Below are 16,247 nucleotides of genomic sequence, written 5' to 3' on the forward strand. Positions count from 1 at the left end.
GAGCTCTTAGCATGACCTTGAAACGTTGAATGTTGTCAACCATTAGGCCTGGATTAATCCATCTTCAATGGCAGTCCTAACTAAAGACTAAAGAAAGAGCAATCCGCTGCGCTAGTGAGACTGATCGGGAAGTACTTGACACTCGTTGAAACCTATGCTTTGTCATTTTCATTCTGGGACTTCCTTCTATTCTAGGCTAAAGCCCCTTATATACTAAGGGTAGCAAACCGGGAAGTCCTCTTTCAGTCAATTATTCAGATAGATAGCGGAGCAACAAGTACACTCTGCACAAATCTCAACATCAACATTTTATCGATATTTTTCATAAAATTGAGGGCTCGACATTTCCGTCGACATCGACATTTCAAACCTTCTCCTCAACCAAGTAGAACCCAAAAACTAAAAGAAATAAACAAGAAAATGCAGCAGCAGCAGCAACAATAGACTAGTAGCTAACAATTAAGATGTATGATTGATTGATTGACAAAGCTGCTGCACCTTCGTGCAAAGCTGAAACCATATTTTCACATGTAGTTTCTTTGTAATAGTAGCATTCTTCTTTCTATAGACTAAACCCTGTACAACAAAACTCAAGTACCCTCTTACTCTTCTTAGACTTCCCTTTCATCGTGGGAATCCCCCTCCCTCCTCCTCCACACATATTATTCTCAGGAGATTTTAGAAATTTTAATTTACACTTTTTTTTCCCTTTTCTTTTTCTTTTTGCATGCTACAAAATTGAAACTTTCATATGATATGAATAATTACAAGCAAACTTACCTCTGAGTTCCGTTAAGCAGTGTTTGGATAGCTTCGGAGCTTTGTTTTCCAACTCTCCATTCATCATTCATTGTAATTCTTCATCTGATATTCTGTTTGACCAAATGATTTCGATTTCAAGTGTCCGAGAAGAGCCATCTTTGTCTCCATCGTGATTTAGACTGAATAATCCATTGTACAATCCCTCGGTTACAACTTTGTCGATTTGGATCGTTACTCTTCCTAGAGTAGACTGCAAAGGACCAACATTCTCAATTTAGAACAAAGGTAATGAAAGGGAGAAGTGGTATAGCCGAACACGGCTGATCATAGCCGACACGAGATTCAGGGGTTGTCACTATAGCCGAACACGGGAAGCGGTATCCGTTTGAAAAAACATTTTGATGAAATAATTCTGATCTAATACTACTATGGCAGGGATAGTTACCTTGCCAAAAGTGCTTTTGCTTTTGCAGATGATGTGCAGCTTTTGCCCCTTTGGAGGCACATCAAATGCCCAAGTAAATCCTTCTTTCCATTCAGGAGATGTACTGTGGCTAACAACCTGACCATGCCCAGAAAATAACTTTAGCCGAATCCCCACGAACCAGAAGAGAGTGAGTCCAATCATAGCTTACGTACCTTCGTTTGTCGAGGAGGGCCGTTCCCGATAGACAGTCGACAGAAAGCATTTGTACTCCCCATTGTCTGTTTAAGGTTGTTCCCACGCTTAATAATAACAGTCAGACAACCTGGTAAGCAATGCAAAAGGCTATCTGCTCTGTCATGAAAACTAGGAGGGCAGGTTTTCATGAGCATTTGCAGTATAGGAATGGCCTCAGCTGCAATCATAGCTTGAGACTTTGCTATGTCGATTGGCATGGTCGACCAGGAATGCTTTAGCAAACATAAAGTATCCAAAACAGTTTCCTGAGCTGCCTCGTTACCCGATGTCAGAGCTCCGATTAGATGAGGTATGGAAAGAGTAGCTGCTTCGGAAATATGGAGTTTCGGAAAGTTGGTGAATATCACATTCAAGGTTCTTAAGACCTCCTCACTGATTGTTGCTGTCGACCACAATTCCCTCTCTAGTGCAGCTGCATAACAAACATACAATGCAACTCATTTTCAATATTAGAAACCAAAGGGAAAATAAAGAGATTTCACAGTTCCAGGCATACCTGTCAAAGATCTAATGAGCTCATTTGATACATATTCCTGTAAGGTGTGATTCGAAAACAAGAACTTTATCAGCAATGCAGACTGGATAGAAATTTCTGGACTTGGAGACAAAAGAAGCTCCTGAACGACCAATATTCCACCTGCTTCAGCAACTGCTCGCCTATTTGTTCTACTGTGCATGACAAAGTTTTGCAAAGCACAAATAGCTACCATTTTCATTTCTTCTGTTGCCTCATCTTCAAGCAAGCTTATCAATGCTCGACAGGCAGAAACCGAATCACTGGCTCTTGCATGTCCCGCGTGCTGTGACAGATCTCCCAAGGCTAATGTTGCGAGAAGCTTGCCGGGCTGTGATCGGGTCTGTGGATCTAATAAATACTGTGATAAGGGTGCTATTGCATACTTCGAAACCTTCATCTCTCGCACCCGGACATTATTAAATAAAGTTTCGAGTAATCTTCCCGATGCTTCTTCACATTGATGAGATCTTAGAAGGTCCACCAATGCATCTATAGCACCAGCTTCCGCCATTTGTTCGGCACTTAATGTATTGTTAGCTTCATGATTAACTAAAGCACTGAGGGCCACCGTGATAGTGCTCTCCACGGTCGAATGCAACATTTTCACGAGAACAACTACAGGAACTTTAAAATAGTACTTAGCATTGAATCGCAAAACATTCGACAAGACCGTGGAGGCTGATTCCCAAAGAGCATGAGGAGGCTGAGGGTCCTCTTGTATAATAACCTTCGAAAGCTCGAAAATACCTCCAGCATCCGCAACAGACTTGGGCCAGCTAGTGGATATCTTTTCCAATGCCCTTATAGCTGTTTGCTGTAGATTCAATATTCCAATCCCAGCAAGCTGTACGAGTGGCACAACTGCATTTTTAGTTGTAATATCTTGCTGGAAATGCTCTTGTGCAAGGAGATGAGATAATAACTCTGTGCCAAGCTGCTGGACAGCACGGGATGGGGATTCAAGAAAGGAAATCAGAGGCTCGATAACTTGGCTCGGAGTAAGTTTTAGAGTCAGAAGACTTTGTGGCTTCTCCAAAATATTTACAAGAGCTTGTAAGGCACTGTGCTGCCCCCACAAATTAAAATCTGGACGAAGCAAAACCAAGAAAAGAGGTTCCACGATTTTTGCTGCATCTGAACTCCGAGCAATTGCGTTACTGTTTGTTAAAATGCGAAACAGTTCCGCCACTGAGGAGCATAATGAACTAGGTGCCTCTGGAAGTAAATCGAGGCAGTTATCGATGATCCCCACCTTAACCATATCCATTTTGAGTTGAGTTCGATCTTTTCCCAACTTTATCAGAGAGCATATGCTTGCTTCGATCAATCTATAATTCGTTCCAGAGACCAAACTAACAAGGAGGTCCACAATGTCATAGGGTAAAGTGAGCTCTACTTGTTGCTCATCATCCAACAATCTTTCAAGTGCACATACCCCGGACTCTACTGCTGCACCTGAATCTGACTGCATAAGCATTATGAGTGGCTGTATGCATTCAGAAACAATTGGATTTATTCTTACTTTAATATTACCAAACAGTATAAAACATAGTTCTGCAGCATTCGTCTTCAGCTCCAAGGATGACGACGAAGTTAAAATTTTGCATAAACTGTCAAGCGGGACTCCATCCATGTCATTCAATATATCGGCTTTTGAAGAATGTCCTGAAGTCAGTCTAATTAATGCAGCAAGAGCAGCACCTTGCTCACTTTCTGTTGTGGCATTGAGCATGTCAACTAGTGGATGGAAAGCCTGCTTGGCTAGCTCAGAATCTCTGATGTTCTCACAATCAAAAAGTTCAAAAAGGGCCCTTGCAGCGCTGAATCTTGCATTTCTTGACCCAAGACGTAGGACAGCTATAAGTTGATTCAAGGAACTGGCCGATGCCTCATAACGAATAAGTTCGGGATTGCTAAATAAAATTCTCAATAGATCAGATATTATGGCTTCTGTTGAGTCTTGAGGACTCAAAGACAGGTACTTTGTCAAAGCATCTACAGCTCCAGCTTCAGCCATCGTTAATTTATTTGCGTCACTTCCATCAGCAATACGAATCAATAGCTGAACAGCAACAGGAGGAGCACCAGGTCTTTCTGGTAATGGTCTCAAAAGATCCACAAGAAGAGGTATAGTTTTGCGTGCAGTTGACCCAGTTCTAACATCTTCAATTTCAAATAGATGCTCGAGAACAACTTGATCTGGTTTACGTGTCAAAGAAAACTCATCCGCCAAAGCAACAAGGTTTGGCATATCCGACTCCACAAACCCAATTAGAGAAATTAACCCAACAATTGCACCAGAATTTGCAATGGCAAGATTTACTCCTTTGCTACCGTTACAGACAAGACTTGCCATTGCCTGCGCAGCAAAGAATTTATCATTCACTTCCTCAGATCTTGCAAGAAAGGCTAGTGAAGGTATAATGCTCATGACATCAGGGGACGAGGCAACATCTGCATCTTGGAACAAGATAGCGAGAAGCAGAGAACTGACCCATATACCCTCCATGTCCTCCAATTCTGCCTGCTACAATAATTCCCGTGTCAAAATTATAAGAATCCCATTTAAGACAAAAGTATAGCAGCTAGACACTTCATGCAAGTATGTGCACCACTGCATACCCTAGCAATGATAATTTTGTTTAAAAGATGTTCATTTTGGGTTGTTATTCTTACTCGATCGAATGGAAAGAGAATACAAGGAAAGGCATCTCCTTGAGAATGACACTTTTGGTTTAAAAGAGCTAAGAAGCTTAGATTTGATGTAAATGCCGGCAGGATATACATTCCATTAGTATCAAATCAGTTCTTCCAGGAAAGAGGAAAAAGGAACACTAAAATATTTTCATTACATAAGAGCATACTTTCACAGATTTGGATAGCAACGGCAGCAATAATAAGAACTTCAGTTTGAATGAATAATAATTTTTAAGGGGACTGGACAATTTAAGTTAACAAATGACTTGCCTGTGAATTAGAAGTATAGCTAGCAAGCTTGTCAGACACGGCCTCAGTTCCTCCAGCTTCCAGAACAGCTACCTTGTTCTCCACACTAAAAGAAGCAATTATTGACAACAACCAGAGGGCAATAGTACCTCCCATAACTGTGCCTGGGTCAGGGGCATCAAACCTATCTCCTAGGAAAGTAGTTCGTTTCGTAAAACTTCTAGGGGTTCTAACTTCAAAGTCTAAAGAGGAACAAGTAGAATTTTGCTTGATCAAACCCACTAAAGCATATATAAGCGGTTTAAGACATCCGAACGAGTCAAGAGCTTCCACTGACTGCTGTTTGTGCTCCTTCATTGCACAAATGAGTAACGCAGCCCCTCCTGATTTTACTTCTGGACTTGAAGAGGTTATTATTTTACTGGCAAGAGAATCAAGTGATTTTGATCTTGCAACTAACAAATCGCCTAAAATAACAGGTTGGTCTCCACATAGTCTTGATAAAATTTCTATCACCTTGTCCTGCAGTGGAGATGGTCCCTCAGCAAGACAGTATACAAGTGGTTCCAAGCTTGAAGGAACCTCAGCAAGGGCAGACCATGGTGTATAAGCCAAGCTAGCTCCAAGCTTGGTCCTAACTAAGAGTGAAATTACTTCTAAAGCATCCGCAACATTATTCCCATCCATATCCATAGACCTTAAGAAGTCAACTAGAGCAAGGACAATGAAACGACACTGAGTTTCGTTTGCCACCACATCACCAAGTGGAAAATGAATCAACAATTGATGAAGGGCTTGAGCTGCACTCTTCTTACCGATTGGAGTTCCTTCTCCCAGAACTCTCGTTAGAGCTGAGATAACATCTTCTGCCAGAGCTTCAGCAGCTATTTGAGGATCAGACAGAAGATTGGCCAGGGCAGCAACTGCAGTTTCAGCAGCATCAACAGAAGATGTTTTAGCCAACTTAATCAGAAGCTTGACGTCCCCTTCTGCAATATGGCACACCTTATTCATTGCTTTTGTCTTGCTGGGCCGGGAGAGGGCAGCCAGTGCCCGAGCTGATTGAGTGGCAACGTGAGTATTGCTGGCCAAGAGCTTCATGCAAGGATGTACAATCTCGTCAGTTGCAAGACTATCGGAAATATCTTGCCTTGTGCTAAATAAGTCTGCTAGAACAGAAGCAGCATGGGCCTGAGTTTCTTCATTTGATGAGTTAAGAACTTGAACAAGTGTTCTCAGTCCTTTACTAGCTGCAGAATCTCTATGTACAAAATCCTCATATGATGCCATAGTAAGCACGTGACCTAAAACTTGAATTATATTAGCCTTTTCTTTTGGAGAATCTCCTAAGAGCATAGCTAATAGCTGATTTATAGTAGCAGAATCAGCAGTTTGGACAAGTTTTGTAAGTGCCATGGCTGAGGCTTCCTGGCCCCTTGATCCACCACTTTTTAAGAGCCACAAAAACGCTGGGATGGCACCTGCACTTTCAACACAGGCTCGAATATCTTCACTATGGCAGCACAAATTCCATAGAATATGTGCTGCATCCTCCCTTGCCTTGTGGGAGCCTGTCTCTAATAACTGAACCAATGGAGGAATTCCACCAGCAGCAGTGATAGCCCACTTGCTGTCATCTACCTGGTCAGTCAAGATTTCCAGCAACTGAACAGCATATTCTTGATGTTGCTCACTTGATAACCCCAGTAATGATATAAGTAACTGAACTCCTTCTCTCTTCCCAATGGCTTCCCAGATGCCAACCCCACTGCAGCATAAGCTAGTCAGAGATGGTATTAGGTACTCTTGCACATCAGGAGCAGCAGTGGTTACAAGTCCAATAAGCACCTTTTTTGTTTCTGCGTGATTTAGACATTTTGAGAAATATATATTACCATATAGACAAGCCATAGCTTCAAGGACACGCTCCTGAACTAACTTATTATCGTGAGGCTTTAGTAGCATCACAAGAATATCTTCTATCTTGGTAGCATTAAAGGGTTCCTCATCACATGACTTCTCAAAAACCATTAGAGTGTATGCAAGTGCTCCGACTATATCAGCAACTGGTGCATAAAGGTGAGGGGACTGTGAAAGTTCTCCAAGATAGAGTACTAACGCAGACATCCCACCACAAAGATTGGCCAATGCTCGTGTTGCATGCTCCTGCAGAGACTGGCCATGCTTACCCTGCATACACTCTTTAGAAGGGGCAACTATTGCCCTGATAAGTACTGGAATACCTTCCTCGTCCACAATTGCTTTTTTGGCCCCAGTTGACTTCGATGAGAGAGCCTCCAGAGCATCAGCAGCACTTGCACGGACATAAATATCATTTTTCTTACTTATAAGCCCAAGCAAAGCCTTCACAGCTCCAGATTCTATAACCTTAGCTACGCTATCACTGAAGGCCAACATCAGGCGTGCTAGAAGAGAAGCTGCATTTGACTGAACTGCAGCACTGTCAGAAGAAAGAAGATCGACGATGATATCCAATCCTCCAGCCTCAAGTGTTGCTTTCCAATAACCATCCTTGTCTCTGCAAAGATTTCTCAAAGATCCAGTAATGAATCCCTCTACAACTTTGTCTTGCCTATTGTTTGGATTTAGTTGGTCCCATAAGGTGGGTACAACACCTTCTGTGACAAATATCTTCATACCAACGCGGTCATTCAAAAGTCCATTTGAAGAAACTTCATAGATTGCCTCAGCTGCTGCCTTACTAGCCTCAATCGATTCAGATTTCAAGAGTGAGAGCAATGGTGGGATGCACCCACCAAGAAGCACTTTCAAGCGAAGTTCGTCATCTTTGCATAGAACACTTAAAATTCTAGCAACATTAACTTTTGCAACAGAAGACCCACTTCTGAGGACATTGATGAACAAAGGCATGGCTTGAGAATGAGAACCAATGAGTGTTCTAGCATCCTTTTGTGTTCTAGCAATTCCCAGAAGACGTGCTGTAACAAGGTCTTTCTCGTGTGAGGAAGACATGCTTGCATGAAGTTGCTCAATAAGCTGAGCAACTGTTGCCATTGTAGTTTCTGGATCATCCATCGTTCCTGCTCCATTATTTTCCCTGCTAATTGGAATTTATCCATGCTCAGTATCTTATAACGATAACTTTCATTTTAACAAGAACAAGATATATTTTACCTAGAGTCGATAATTAATTGGCACTTACCTACAGTTGAGGAAATTACTTTTACACAGTTCGCCATGCTTTCCATTAATAAGAGCAACTACAAACACACACACATAAAGGATAAAGAAACCGAACTTACCGAGGGCTAGAAGTAGAAGGTGATAGGGACTCATGTTCTATGGCAGGGGACTTCGACATTTCATGAATTCACTGCCTCAGCTTTCACCCTTCTCCCCTGCAAGTTGAAGCATAAATCCTCAAAACTCCAAAAATCAATTTCTTTTTACAGAACCAGTTACAAAAGCAGTCATAAACTCGTAAACGAGTTTAAATTACAAATACCCACCAGAAATAACTCAAACATTCATACAAATATCATAAGGCATGCATGCACACATGATTAAAGATCAAATTGAAATCCAGAAATGTTGAAAGCTACAAAAATACTCTTCGATAGCCATGCTTAACAATCTTGAGCATCGATAAGTTCAGATCCGTAACTAAACGATATAGACATTACAAACAGAACTTCAGCTCAATAGCAATAAAAAAAAAAATTAACAGAACAGAGTTCCAAGAAAATCAAGTTAACTAACACGAACCAAGTAATCGAATAAGCAGATGCCCAAAAACTTCCCCCTTCCACCACGCGTCGGAGGCCGCTTCTCCCGAGCCAGAAGCATCAAATCTCAACTACCGCACTACCGAATTCAATTCCATCTTCAAATAGCGAAAGAAGCAATTTCGTTGCCAAATAAAAAATCGAAGCAACCGCACTGAAGTTCGATCTCTCCCTTACAAACCAAACACCAGAAAGAATCCCAGTTGAAAAACAGCAGCCGCAACAAGCAGATCAAAGCAGAATCAGCAAAAGATCTCGCAATCTCAGTAGTTCAATTCCTTAAAACAACCAAAGAAAGAAGAAATTGAGATAACAACTAGAGATTTTTAATTTGAATTAAAAAAATTGAATAAAATAAAGTACGGAGATCGGATCAGAAGTAGCGTCACAGAATCTAGGGCAAGAAAATCGCCATTTTCAAAGTGGAAAAGGAAAGGGGGAATTGAAAATGTACCTGAATTTGGGGATGATGAACTGGGAATCCGCTTATTTGTGAAGAAGCTGAATCAGAAAAACCGCAGTCAGAGAGAATGAAGGCAGTCTCTAAGTCTTAGTCTTTTCGCTTCCACTCCTCCATGTGTGCAGTTTTTTTTTTTTTTTCTTTTTTTCTTTTTTAATATAATTTTTTAATTAGTGAAAATAATAATAATAAAAATAAATAAATGAATAAAAAAAATTGTCATAAAAGCGCGGGTGATTGGGAATCAGTTGGAAGAGGAAAAGCGANTATAATATAAAATAAAACTATATATTATAATATAATATGATGCATTATATTATAGGTTGGAGCCTTTGGTAAGAAAAATCATCATTTTATAAGGCATTATGAAACTACACATTATTGGGCATTATTACCAATTTTTTTTTTTTTTTTTTTACAATTTTTTTTTTATCCTAAAATTTTATATTTTAAATTAAATAAAAATAACCTTAATTTTTTTATAAAAAAAAAATTCAATAATTGTTTTGAACTTTAAAAAAAAAATCAAAAAATATCTCGAGAAATCAGCTAATTTTTATTAGTGTTTCAAAAATATCCTCCAATCATAAAAAAAATAAATTATTATAGATCGGCTACCTATTACATTTCTCTCGTTAAAAATATTATAATATTTAAATTTAATTTTATCACGATAAAAACAAAAACATAAAATATAAACAAGAAATAGAAATTGTCTGACCTTTTAAAAATATATTAACTCACATTTTTTTTATACATAAAATTTTAAAACGTCACTTGTTAATTAAACTTTTAAATTATTACGCACTGATTCTAAAATTATTCATGCATAGGATATTTTATTTAAAAATTGTCAATTGTTTACGAGTTTAATTGATATAATTATAAAATGGACGGACAAATATTAATTAAGAATTTTTCTAGATATAAATTAATTTTTTAATATATATTTTAAGTAATTAAAGAGGAAGAAAATATTAAATTTTTGAATAAAATAAATAAATAATAATAATGAAAATATAGAATATTATAAAAGGGTGCTTGCATTATTAGCCTTGCGTGTCTACCATACAATAATATAATATTAATTGCCCATTTGACCAATAAATTATATCAATTATTTATATTTGACCAATAAAAAAATATTATTTTGATCCTAATTATTTCTCATAAAAATATCTCATTATTTAAATAAAATATCGAGAGTCACGTCCAAATGAAAAATACGTTAATTTTAAACTTTTCATAATTCTTTTATATTTTTATTACTTATCACTGTCCGTAAAGACTCGAGACAGTAAAAAATATTGGAGGTTAATTATTTTAGACGATCAGTAAATCATATTATTTAAAAAAATTTATTTTAATTTTAAATGCATACGTCTCATATTTTGTTCGTCCTTTATAAGAGTGATGTACAAAAATATTATAATTTATACAAATTTATTAATAACATTTAAAAAGTGCAATTGGAATTAATTAAAAATTAAATAATACAAAAATTAAGAGTATAAATAATTTGTATAAGTTTAATTTAAAAAAATTGTAAGAAAAAACTAAATAATATTTTAATTACAAATACTTTTGTCAAATCAACATCGCATCGATGTTTTGACTTTTTACAAAATATTTATTAAATACATTCGTCGGTAAACATTTTAAATTAAATAAAAAAAATAAAGAGAATTTTAGAATATTTTTATATAATAAATTAAAATAAAACCCTATCCACTAAAAATAAACCTTTTAATATTTAATTGAATAAAAATAAAAATAAAAATGGTCATAAAAAACAAAATTTGTGGCAATAAAATAAATAATTAAGAGATGGAAAAATAGATAAATCATCGATAAGAACCGCCCATGTGGCTTAGATTCAGTGGGCCCTGAAGAGATACGATGTAAATATATATATATATAGTCATCTTATCTTCAGAATCGCTCTTCTTTAAATAAATAATATAAAGATTATTCAGTAATTAATTAGGTTTAAATAAATTTACTGACATAAATTATTAATTATTTAATGATTTCATTAAAGTTTGATTACATCTCTAATTATGGTTAGACAACATAATTAATATGTAATAATTGAAAAAAAAAGTGTAATATGAATATTAAATATCTCAAATTTAAATATATTGGATAATAAATATTGATATTAAAATTTTGTGTGAATTTTGTCCATCAAAACTGTAAAATTAAGGATTTAAAAAAGAATTAATTAAAAAAAAACATGACAGAGATTGTTTTTTTTTTTTTTTTTTTTTTTTTTGATAATTGAACTGAGTGTGTGTTGGATCTTTGAGAATCTTGCACACGTGTCAATGTTGGACAACTATCCATCTGCATAAATTTATTCCCTATTAAATTACTTTTGACCCCATGGAATTGACCCTACAAAAGAATTAATAATGATGAAAAAGAATACCCTTTTGGGAAAAATTAATATTTTACTTTTCTATTTACCGTTCTCCTCTCGGGAGGTGGTGCTTTACTTGGAATAATGTATGAATCGATCGATGATACACTTATTATTGTGACGATATTCCCGTGGAGGGTAAACAGATTAATACAGATATGTTATCTCAAGTCTAGATGTTCACGTGGTAAGGTTGGAACGGGTAAGTCTTTTCCATCTTCTTCTCTTCTTGTTTTTCATTATTTTTGTGAGGATCGAGTTCTCTAGACAAATTTTTTTCTTTTTTAGTACATGCGAAGGACGGGGAGTAGGGATACAATCCTCATCTCCCGCCCCATTTATCTAACGGGAAGAAATCTTTCATCAGTCTCTCTCCATTTTACGTTTAAACGAGGATTTCTCGCCCAATAAGGAAGCTTCACATGAAGCCCCGACCCTGTGGGGTAAATGGACATTTCTAATCTCGAGCTATGAGTGGTATATATTTTCATGAATTATTTGAATTAAAATTCAACTTTATATTATCTAAATCTCGAATAATTTATTGATTGTCACCTTCCGAACGTGTAGACTTTGAAACTAACATTAATTTTGTTATTTATCGAAATTTTCACAAGACTAAAAAACTCGAACCTGCCTTCTAAACGGACCCGTATTTGAACACACGAGTTAAGTTAATGCCGATCATAAAAGCTCGGGATTAAAACTCGAGCGACCTAAAAAATACTTTGACAAAAGAGATCGAAGGGTAAGAAACAAAAGGGAATGAAGCAAAATGGAGAAAAATAATGAGAAGAAGCCAAAGAAGGAAAGGGAAGAGGGGCCATTCATTATCAGAAAGGGATGTCCTGTCGAGTGTCCCCCCAATCGAATTGAACGGAGTGGGGTCAAGAAAGTGAGCCAAAACGGCATCGTTTCATTCCCGATTGTGACATTTCCTCTTTAACCTACCCATCGGGATTTTTCTAAACCGTGCATTTCTCAATCACGAGTAGGTATATCAGACATGACGACATTTATTACACGAGCAATTATATATAATTTTGTAATAGTTCAAGTCCACCGCTAGTAGATATTGTTTTCTTTGACATATTACGTATCGTTTTAAAACGCGTCTACTAGGAAGAGATTTTCACACCCGTATAAGGAACGTTTCATTCCCCTCTAACTGATGTGAGATCTCACAATCTACCCCTATGGGGGCCTAGCGTCCTCGCTGGCACACTACCAGCACAAGCCCACCGCTATTAGATATTTTCTGTATTTATCTGTTCCGTATCGTCGTCATTCTCACGGTTTTATCACTCTAAACATGGTCGTGGTTGATCATATTAGAATTTCTCGTGTGCACTCATAAACATATTGGGCCGTTTGGGCCTATTCACAAATGCTTGAAATGGGCCGTTATCGAACTCAAAAAGCCCATTATTGGCTCTATTAATAAAATATTAGGTTTCCAAATTTGAAATAAAAGATAATACCCAGAAATTAATATTTTCTATCCAAGGCCTTAAAATATTTAATAAAATTACAAATTTAGTAATATAAAATAATTAATTATGATATTTACTTTTATTTCGTACTACTTTTATATCTGAACTTTTAATTAAATTTAAATTCCAAAAATATTCAAAACAATATTAAAAACGTTTTCCCATTATTCGCACGTTTGACAAAATATATACACCCACATAACACGTGCTAAAATCGCTCATCACTACAAATACATGTCGGCTCCGATCTCCGCCACAGCCGCCGCCGCCGCCGCCATCGCGGTTTTCGATCTCATCGTCACGGCAGCTGTCGACGGGGCAATCCTCGACCGGCACAGTGATCGACGAGTGTGCCGTCGAATTTCCGAAACTGACGTTTAGATCAACTAGACGACACATCGAATTCAAAATGGCTTCTGAAGGTACATGAACATATCCTGCAATGGCGACATCTGATTTAATGTCGGAAACTGCGAATAAAACGAGTCCTCCAGTGAAGCGTCCAGGTAATTGAACGTGAATCCAGAGAACTCTTCCTTCAATCTCGGCTGGCTCTGAACCTCGCTCGTGAACTCCGACGACACCACGTGCTCGGAGCTGCTCGAATCCGTGTAAAGACGAGGAATCGAATCCGATAATTCGAAGTTTATGTAATCGGTCATCACGTCGGACGACGGCGACTGAACTCGGCCGGAAACGTTGAGAACATCCGGCTTCTCTTCCTGATCATCGCTTTCCATGAATCCGATTGTGTTCAATTCCGGCGAGTTTATTGAACCGTGGTGCGGAGGTTGCTTTTCGATTACTCCTTTTTTGTTGTATATGCGGCAGAGTACCCAATCGTCTAACTGAAAAATTAGGGCTAATCTTAAAAAACAGAGTCCCAAAAATCAATCGTCTAACTGCAAAATTAGGGCTAATCTTAAAAAACAGAGTCCCAAAAATCAATCGTCTAACTGCAAAATTAGGGCAAATCTTATAAAACAGAGACCCGAAAATCAAGAAAAATATGAACTATTCCGTGAGAATATACCCTAAGACTGTTCTTCTTGCGAGCCGAGGGGTCCGAATTAGCGAGCCGGTACTCGTGCATGATCCAATTCGTTTTCTCGCCCTTAGGAGCTTTCCCGGCGTAAAACACCAGCGCCTTCTTAATCCCGACGGCCTTCGGCTGTCCGATCGGTTTATCAGCGCCGGTCGCCTTCCAGTAACCACTACCAGCAGCCCTGTTCGGCCTCGAACCGTTCGGATACTTCCGATCCCTCGGCGTAAAGAAGTACCACTCCTTCTCTCCATAAAAAGCCAGACCTATAAAGAAACACAAAATTAATCATCGGCGGCCGTCAAACTCCGATCGGAATCAATACGATTAATCTCCATCGGATTCATAAAAGAAAATTACCAGGTAGTTCCCAAGGGTTGTATTTATACAGATCGATTTCAGCAATAATCGGCGCCGAAATCGGATGCGATGCACATTTACGGCACAAGTAATGCATCACGAGTTCGTCGTCCGTCGGATGAAACCTAAATCCCGCCGGCAACTGTAAATCGGCGGCCATAATTTTCTCTCTCTCTCTCTCTCTCTCTCTCTCTCTCTCTCTCTCTCTCTCTCTAAAAGCTCTGGCGTCTGCGGCGATTGAAACTTAAAACGCATGAGAAAGAGGCGGGCTTTATAGACGAAGAAGAAGGGACACGTGGTTTCATCATAACGAAGCTTTTGAAAGACACGTGGACGGTCATATTTTCCGTGGTCCCATCTGTGGCAATGCTGGCGATAGAAGTTATTTGGTCATTACTTACGAAATGCTTTTGGACTGTAGCGCTTGTTGAGTCAGCCGGGTCGGGTCTTTTTTGGGACCGCTTTTTTTAATTCGGTACGATTATGAGAAAGATCACGGGCAAAGTCGGCCGATTGTTTTAACGGTGGATTCGTACGACACGTCATCCATAATTTCCACGTGTTCTATTTCTATTGGATAAGATTTATGATACATATATTTCCACGCTGCTACATTATTGGATATTTTTTAGAAAAAATGTTGATAATGTTATTAGTGTGACACTCGAACGAAGCCACGTCGAATATAAATTATTTTTCACGTGTCTATTTTTTTAAAAAAAGTAGATTATGAAATTAAAATTTTAAAATAAAATTAACAACCCGACACTCAGTCGATATATCGTCAATAAAATTGTGTTCATTTTCATAGGTCAATGGAAGACGAGTTAATATTAATATTATTAATATAGCGGAATATCAAATAAGGCGAAAGCAACATTATCCTAAAAAAAGAATAGAATCTATAACCTAATTTCAATAATTCCTCTCTTTTTTCATATTTATTTTCCAGAGTCAACTCGGTCAATTCCAATTTCCCATTTTACCCAAAGGAGTATTCTACATTTATTAAATATAAAATATTACAATTATAAATATTTTTCGGGTTATCTAATTATCTTGTATTATTTCTAACACGAACGAGGTCATGAGTTGTATTGGGTTGAGAAAATCTTTGAATCTAATAAAAAAAATGAGGGTTGGCTAGGTTGGTGACCTGAACAGCCGAAGTATAGTTCACAACCGAACCCAACCCAACTCTTTATTTTTCGGGTTAGATTGGGTTGGGTTGGGTTGTGTTGTGAACTCTACTTCTTCTGATCACCAACCCACTCAACCCAACTTCTACTGTTCAAGTCATCAACCTAACCAACCCCGGTACTCGTTAACAATACATATTATATTAATAATTAAAATTTCATAAAACTTAGATATCAAGTATTCCCAAGTTACAATAGATCTCTAACATTCGTTACAAACGTCAAATATTCTTAATTTTCACACTAATCTTAAAAGTAGAGTAGAACAGGGATGAATTATAACCCTATTTTCGAGTGAGTAAAGTTGACCCAAAAAAAAAAAAAAAAAAAAGTCAACTCGCAAACCGACCCCAACTTTTATGGTTTGGATCGGGTAGTCCATGTTCATCCAATACAAACGTCAAATATTCTTAATTTTCACAGTAATCTTAAAAGCATAGCTGAACAGGGATGAATTATAACCCTATTTCTGCGCTAGTAAAGTTGACCCAGCAAAAAAAAAAAAAAGTCAACTCGCAAACCGACCCGAACTTTTATGGTTTGGATCGGGTAGTCCATGTTCATCAGTTACAAACGTCAAATATTCTTAATTTTCAC

The 16,247-nt window shown here is 37.7% G+C and overlaps 2 protein-coding genes across 3 annotated transcripts; both read right to left on the bottom strand.

Annotated features, from left to right (window-relative positions):
• Window positions 1-446: 446 nt before the first annotated feature.
• On the bottom strand, window positions 447-9,253 carry LOC111789314 (protein CELLULOSE SYNTHASE INTERACTIVE 3-like). 2 transcript variants are annotated; one of them, XM_023670039.1, is made up of 8 exons: window positions 9,129-9,253; window positions 8,655-8,952; window positions 8,192-8,287; window positions 4,929-7,986; window positions 1,941-4,485; window positions 1,402-1,856; window positions 1,208-1,324; window positions 447-1,012 (listed from the first exon to the last, which is right to left on the bottom strand). In XM_023670039.1, the coding sequence occupies exons 3-8, from the start codon at window positions 8,248-8,250 to the stop codon at window positions 848-850; spliced, it is 6,399 nt and encodes a 2,132-aa protein (XP_023525807.1). In that variant the 5' UTR covers window positions 8,251-8,287; window positions 8,655-8,952; window positions 9,129-9,253; the 3' UTR covers window positions 447-847. The 2 variants fall into 2 exon arrangements, with proteins under 2 accessions (XP_023525807.1, XP_023525806.1); XM_023670038.1 differs by having other exon boundaries at window positions 1,941-4,488.
• Window positions 9,254-13,182: 3,929 nt separating this feature from the next.
• LOC111786117 (NAC domain-containing protein 2-like) lies at window positions 13,183-14,680 on the bottom strand. Its single transcript, XM_023666466.1, has 3 exons — window positions 14,452-14,680; window positions 14,083-14,357; window positions 13,183-13,897 (listed from the first exon to the last, which is right to left on the bottom strand). The coding sequence occupies exons 1-3, from the start codon at window positions 14,609-14,611 to the stop codon at window positions 13,454-13,456; spliced, it is 879 nt and encodes a 292-aa protein (XP_023522234.1). The 5' UTR covers window positions 14,612-14,680; the 3' UTR covers window positions 13,183-13,453.
• Between the last annotated feature and the right edge of the window lie 1,567 nt (window positions 14,681-16,247).

Source organism: Cucurbita pepo, chromosome LG02 (genome assembly GCF_002806865.2).
Source record: "Cucurbita pepo subsp. pepo cultivar mu-cu-16 chromosome LG02, ASM280686v2, whole genome shotgun sequence".
Classification (NCBI taxonomy): domain Eukaryota; kingdom Viridiplantae; phylum Streptophyta; class Magnoliopsida; order Cucurbitales; family Cucurbitaceae; genus Cucurbita; species Cucurbita pepo.

What these genes read in the sequence shown, in the direction of transcription:
- LOC111786117 (XM_023666466.1), bottom strand. Translation starts at nt 14,611, where the DNA reads ATGGCCGCCGATTTACAGTTGCCGGCGGGATTTAGGTTTCATCCGACG. An exon ending in CAACCCTTGGGAACTACCTG is followed by an intron (nt 14,358 to 14,451) that starts GTAATTTTCTTT and finishes GTTTCTTTATAG; the next exon opens with GTCTGGCTTTTTATGGAGAG. An exon ending in GCAAGAAGAACAGTCTTAGG is followed by an intron (nt 13,898 to 14,082) that starts GTATATTCTCAC and finishes CTAATTTTTCAG; the next exon opens with TTAGACGATTGGGTACTCTG.
- LOC111789314 (XM_023670038.1), bottom strand. Translation starts at nt 8,250, where the DNA reads ATGTCGAAGTCCCCTGCCATAGAACATGAGTCCCTATCACCTTCTACT. An exon ending in CCTTCTACTTCTAGCCCTCG is followed by an intron (nt 7,987 to 8,191) that starts GTAAGTTCGGTT and finishes TCCAATTAGCAG; the next exon opens with GGAAAATAATGGAGCAGGAA. An exon ending in GCTATACTTCTAATTCACAG is followed by an intron (nt 4,489 to 4,928) that starts GCAAGTCATTTG and finishes GAATTATTGTAG; the next exon opens with CAGGCAGAATTGGAGGACAT.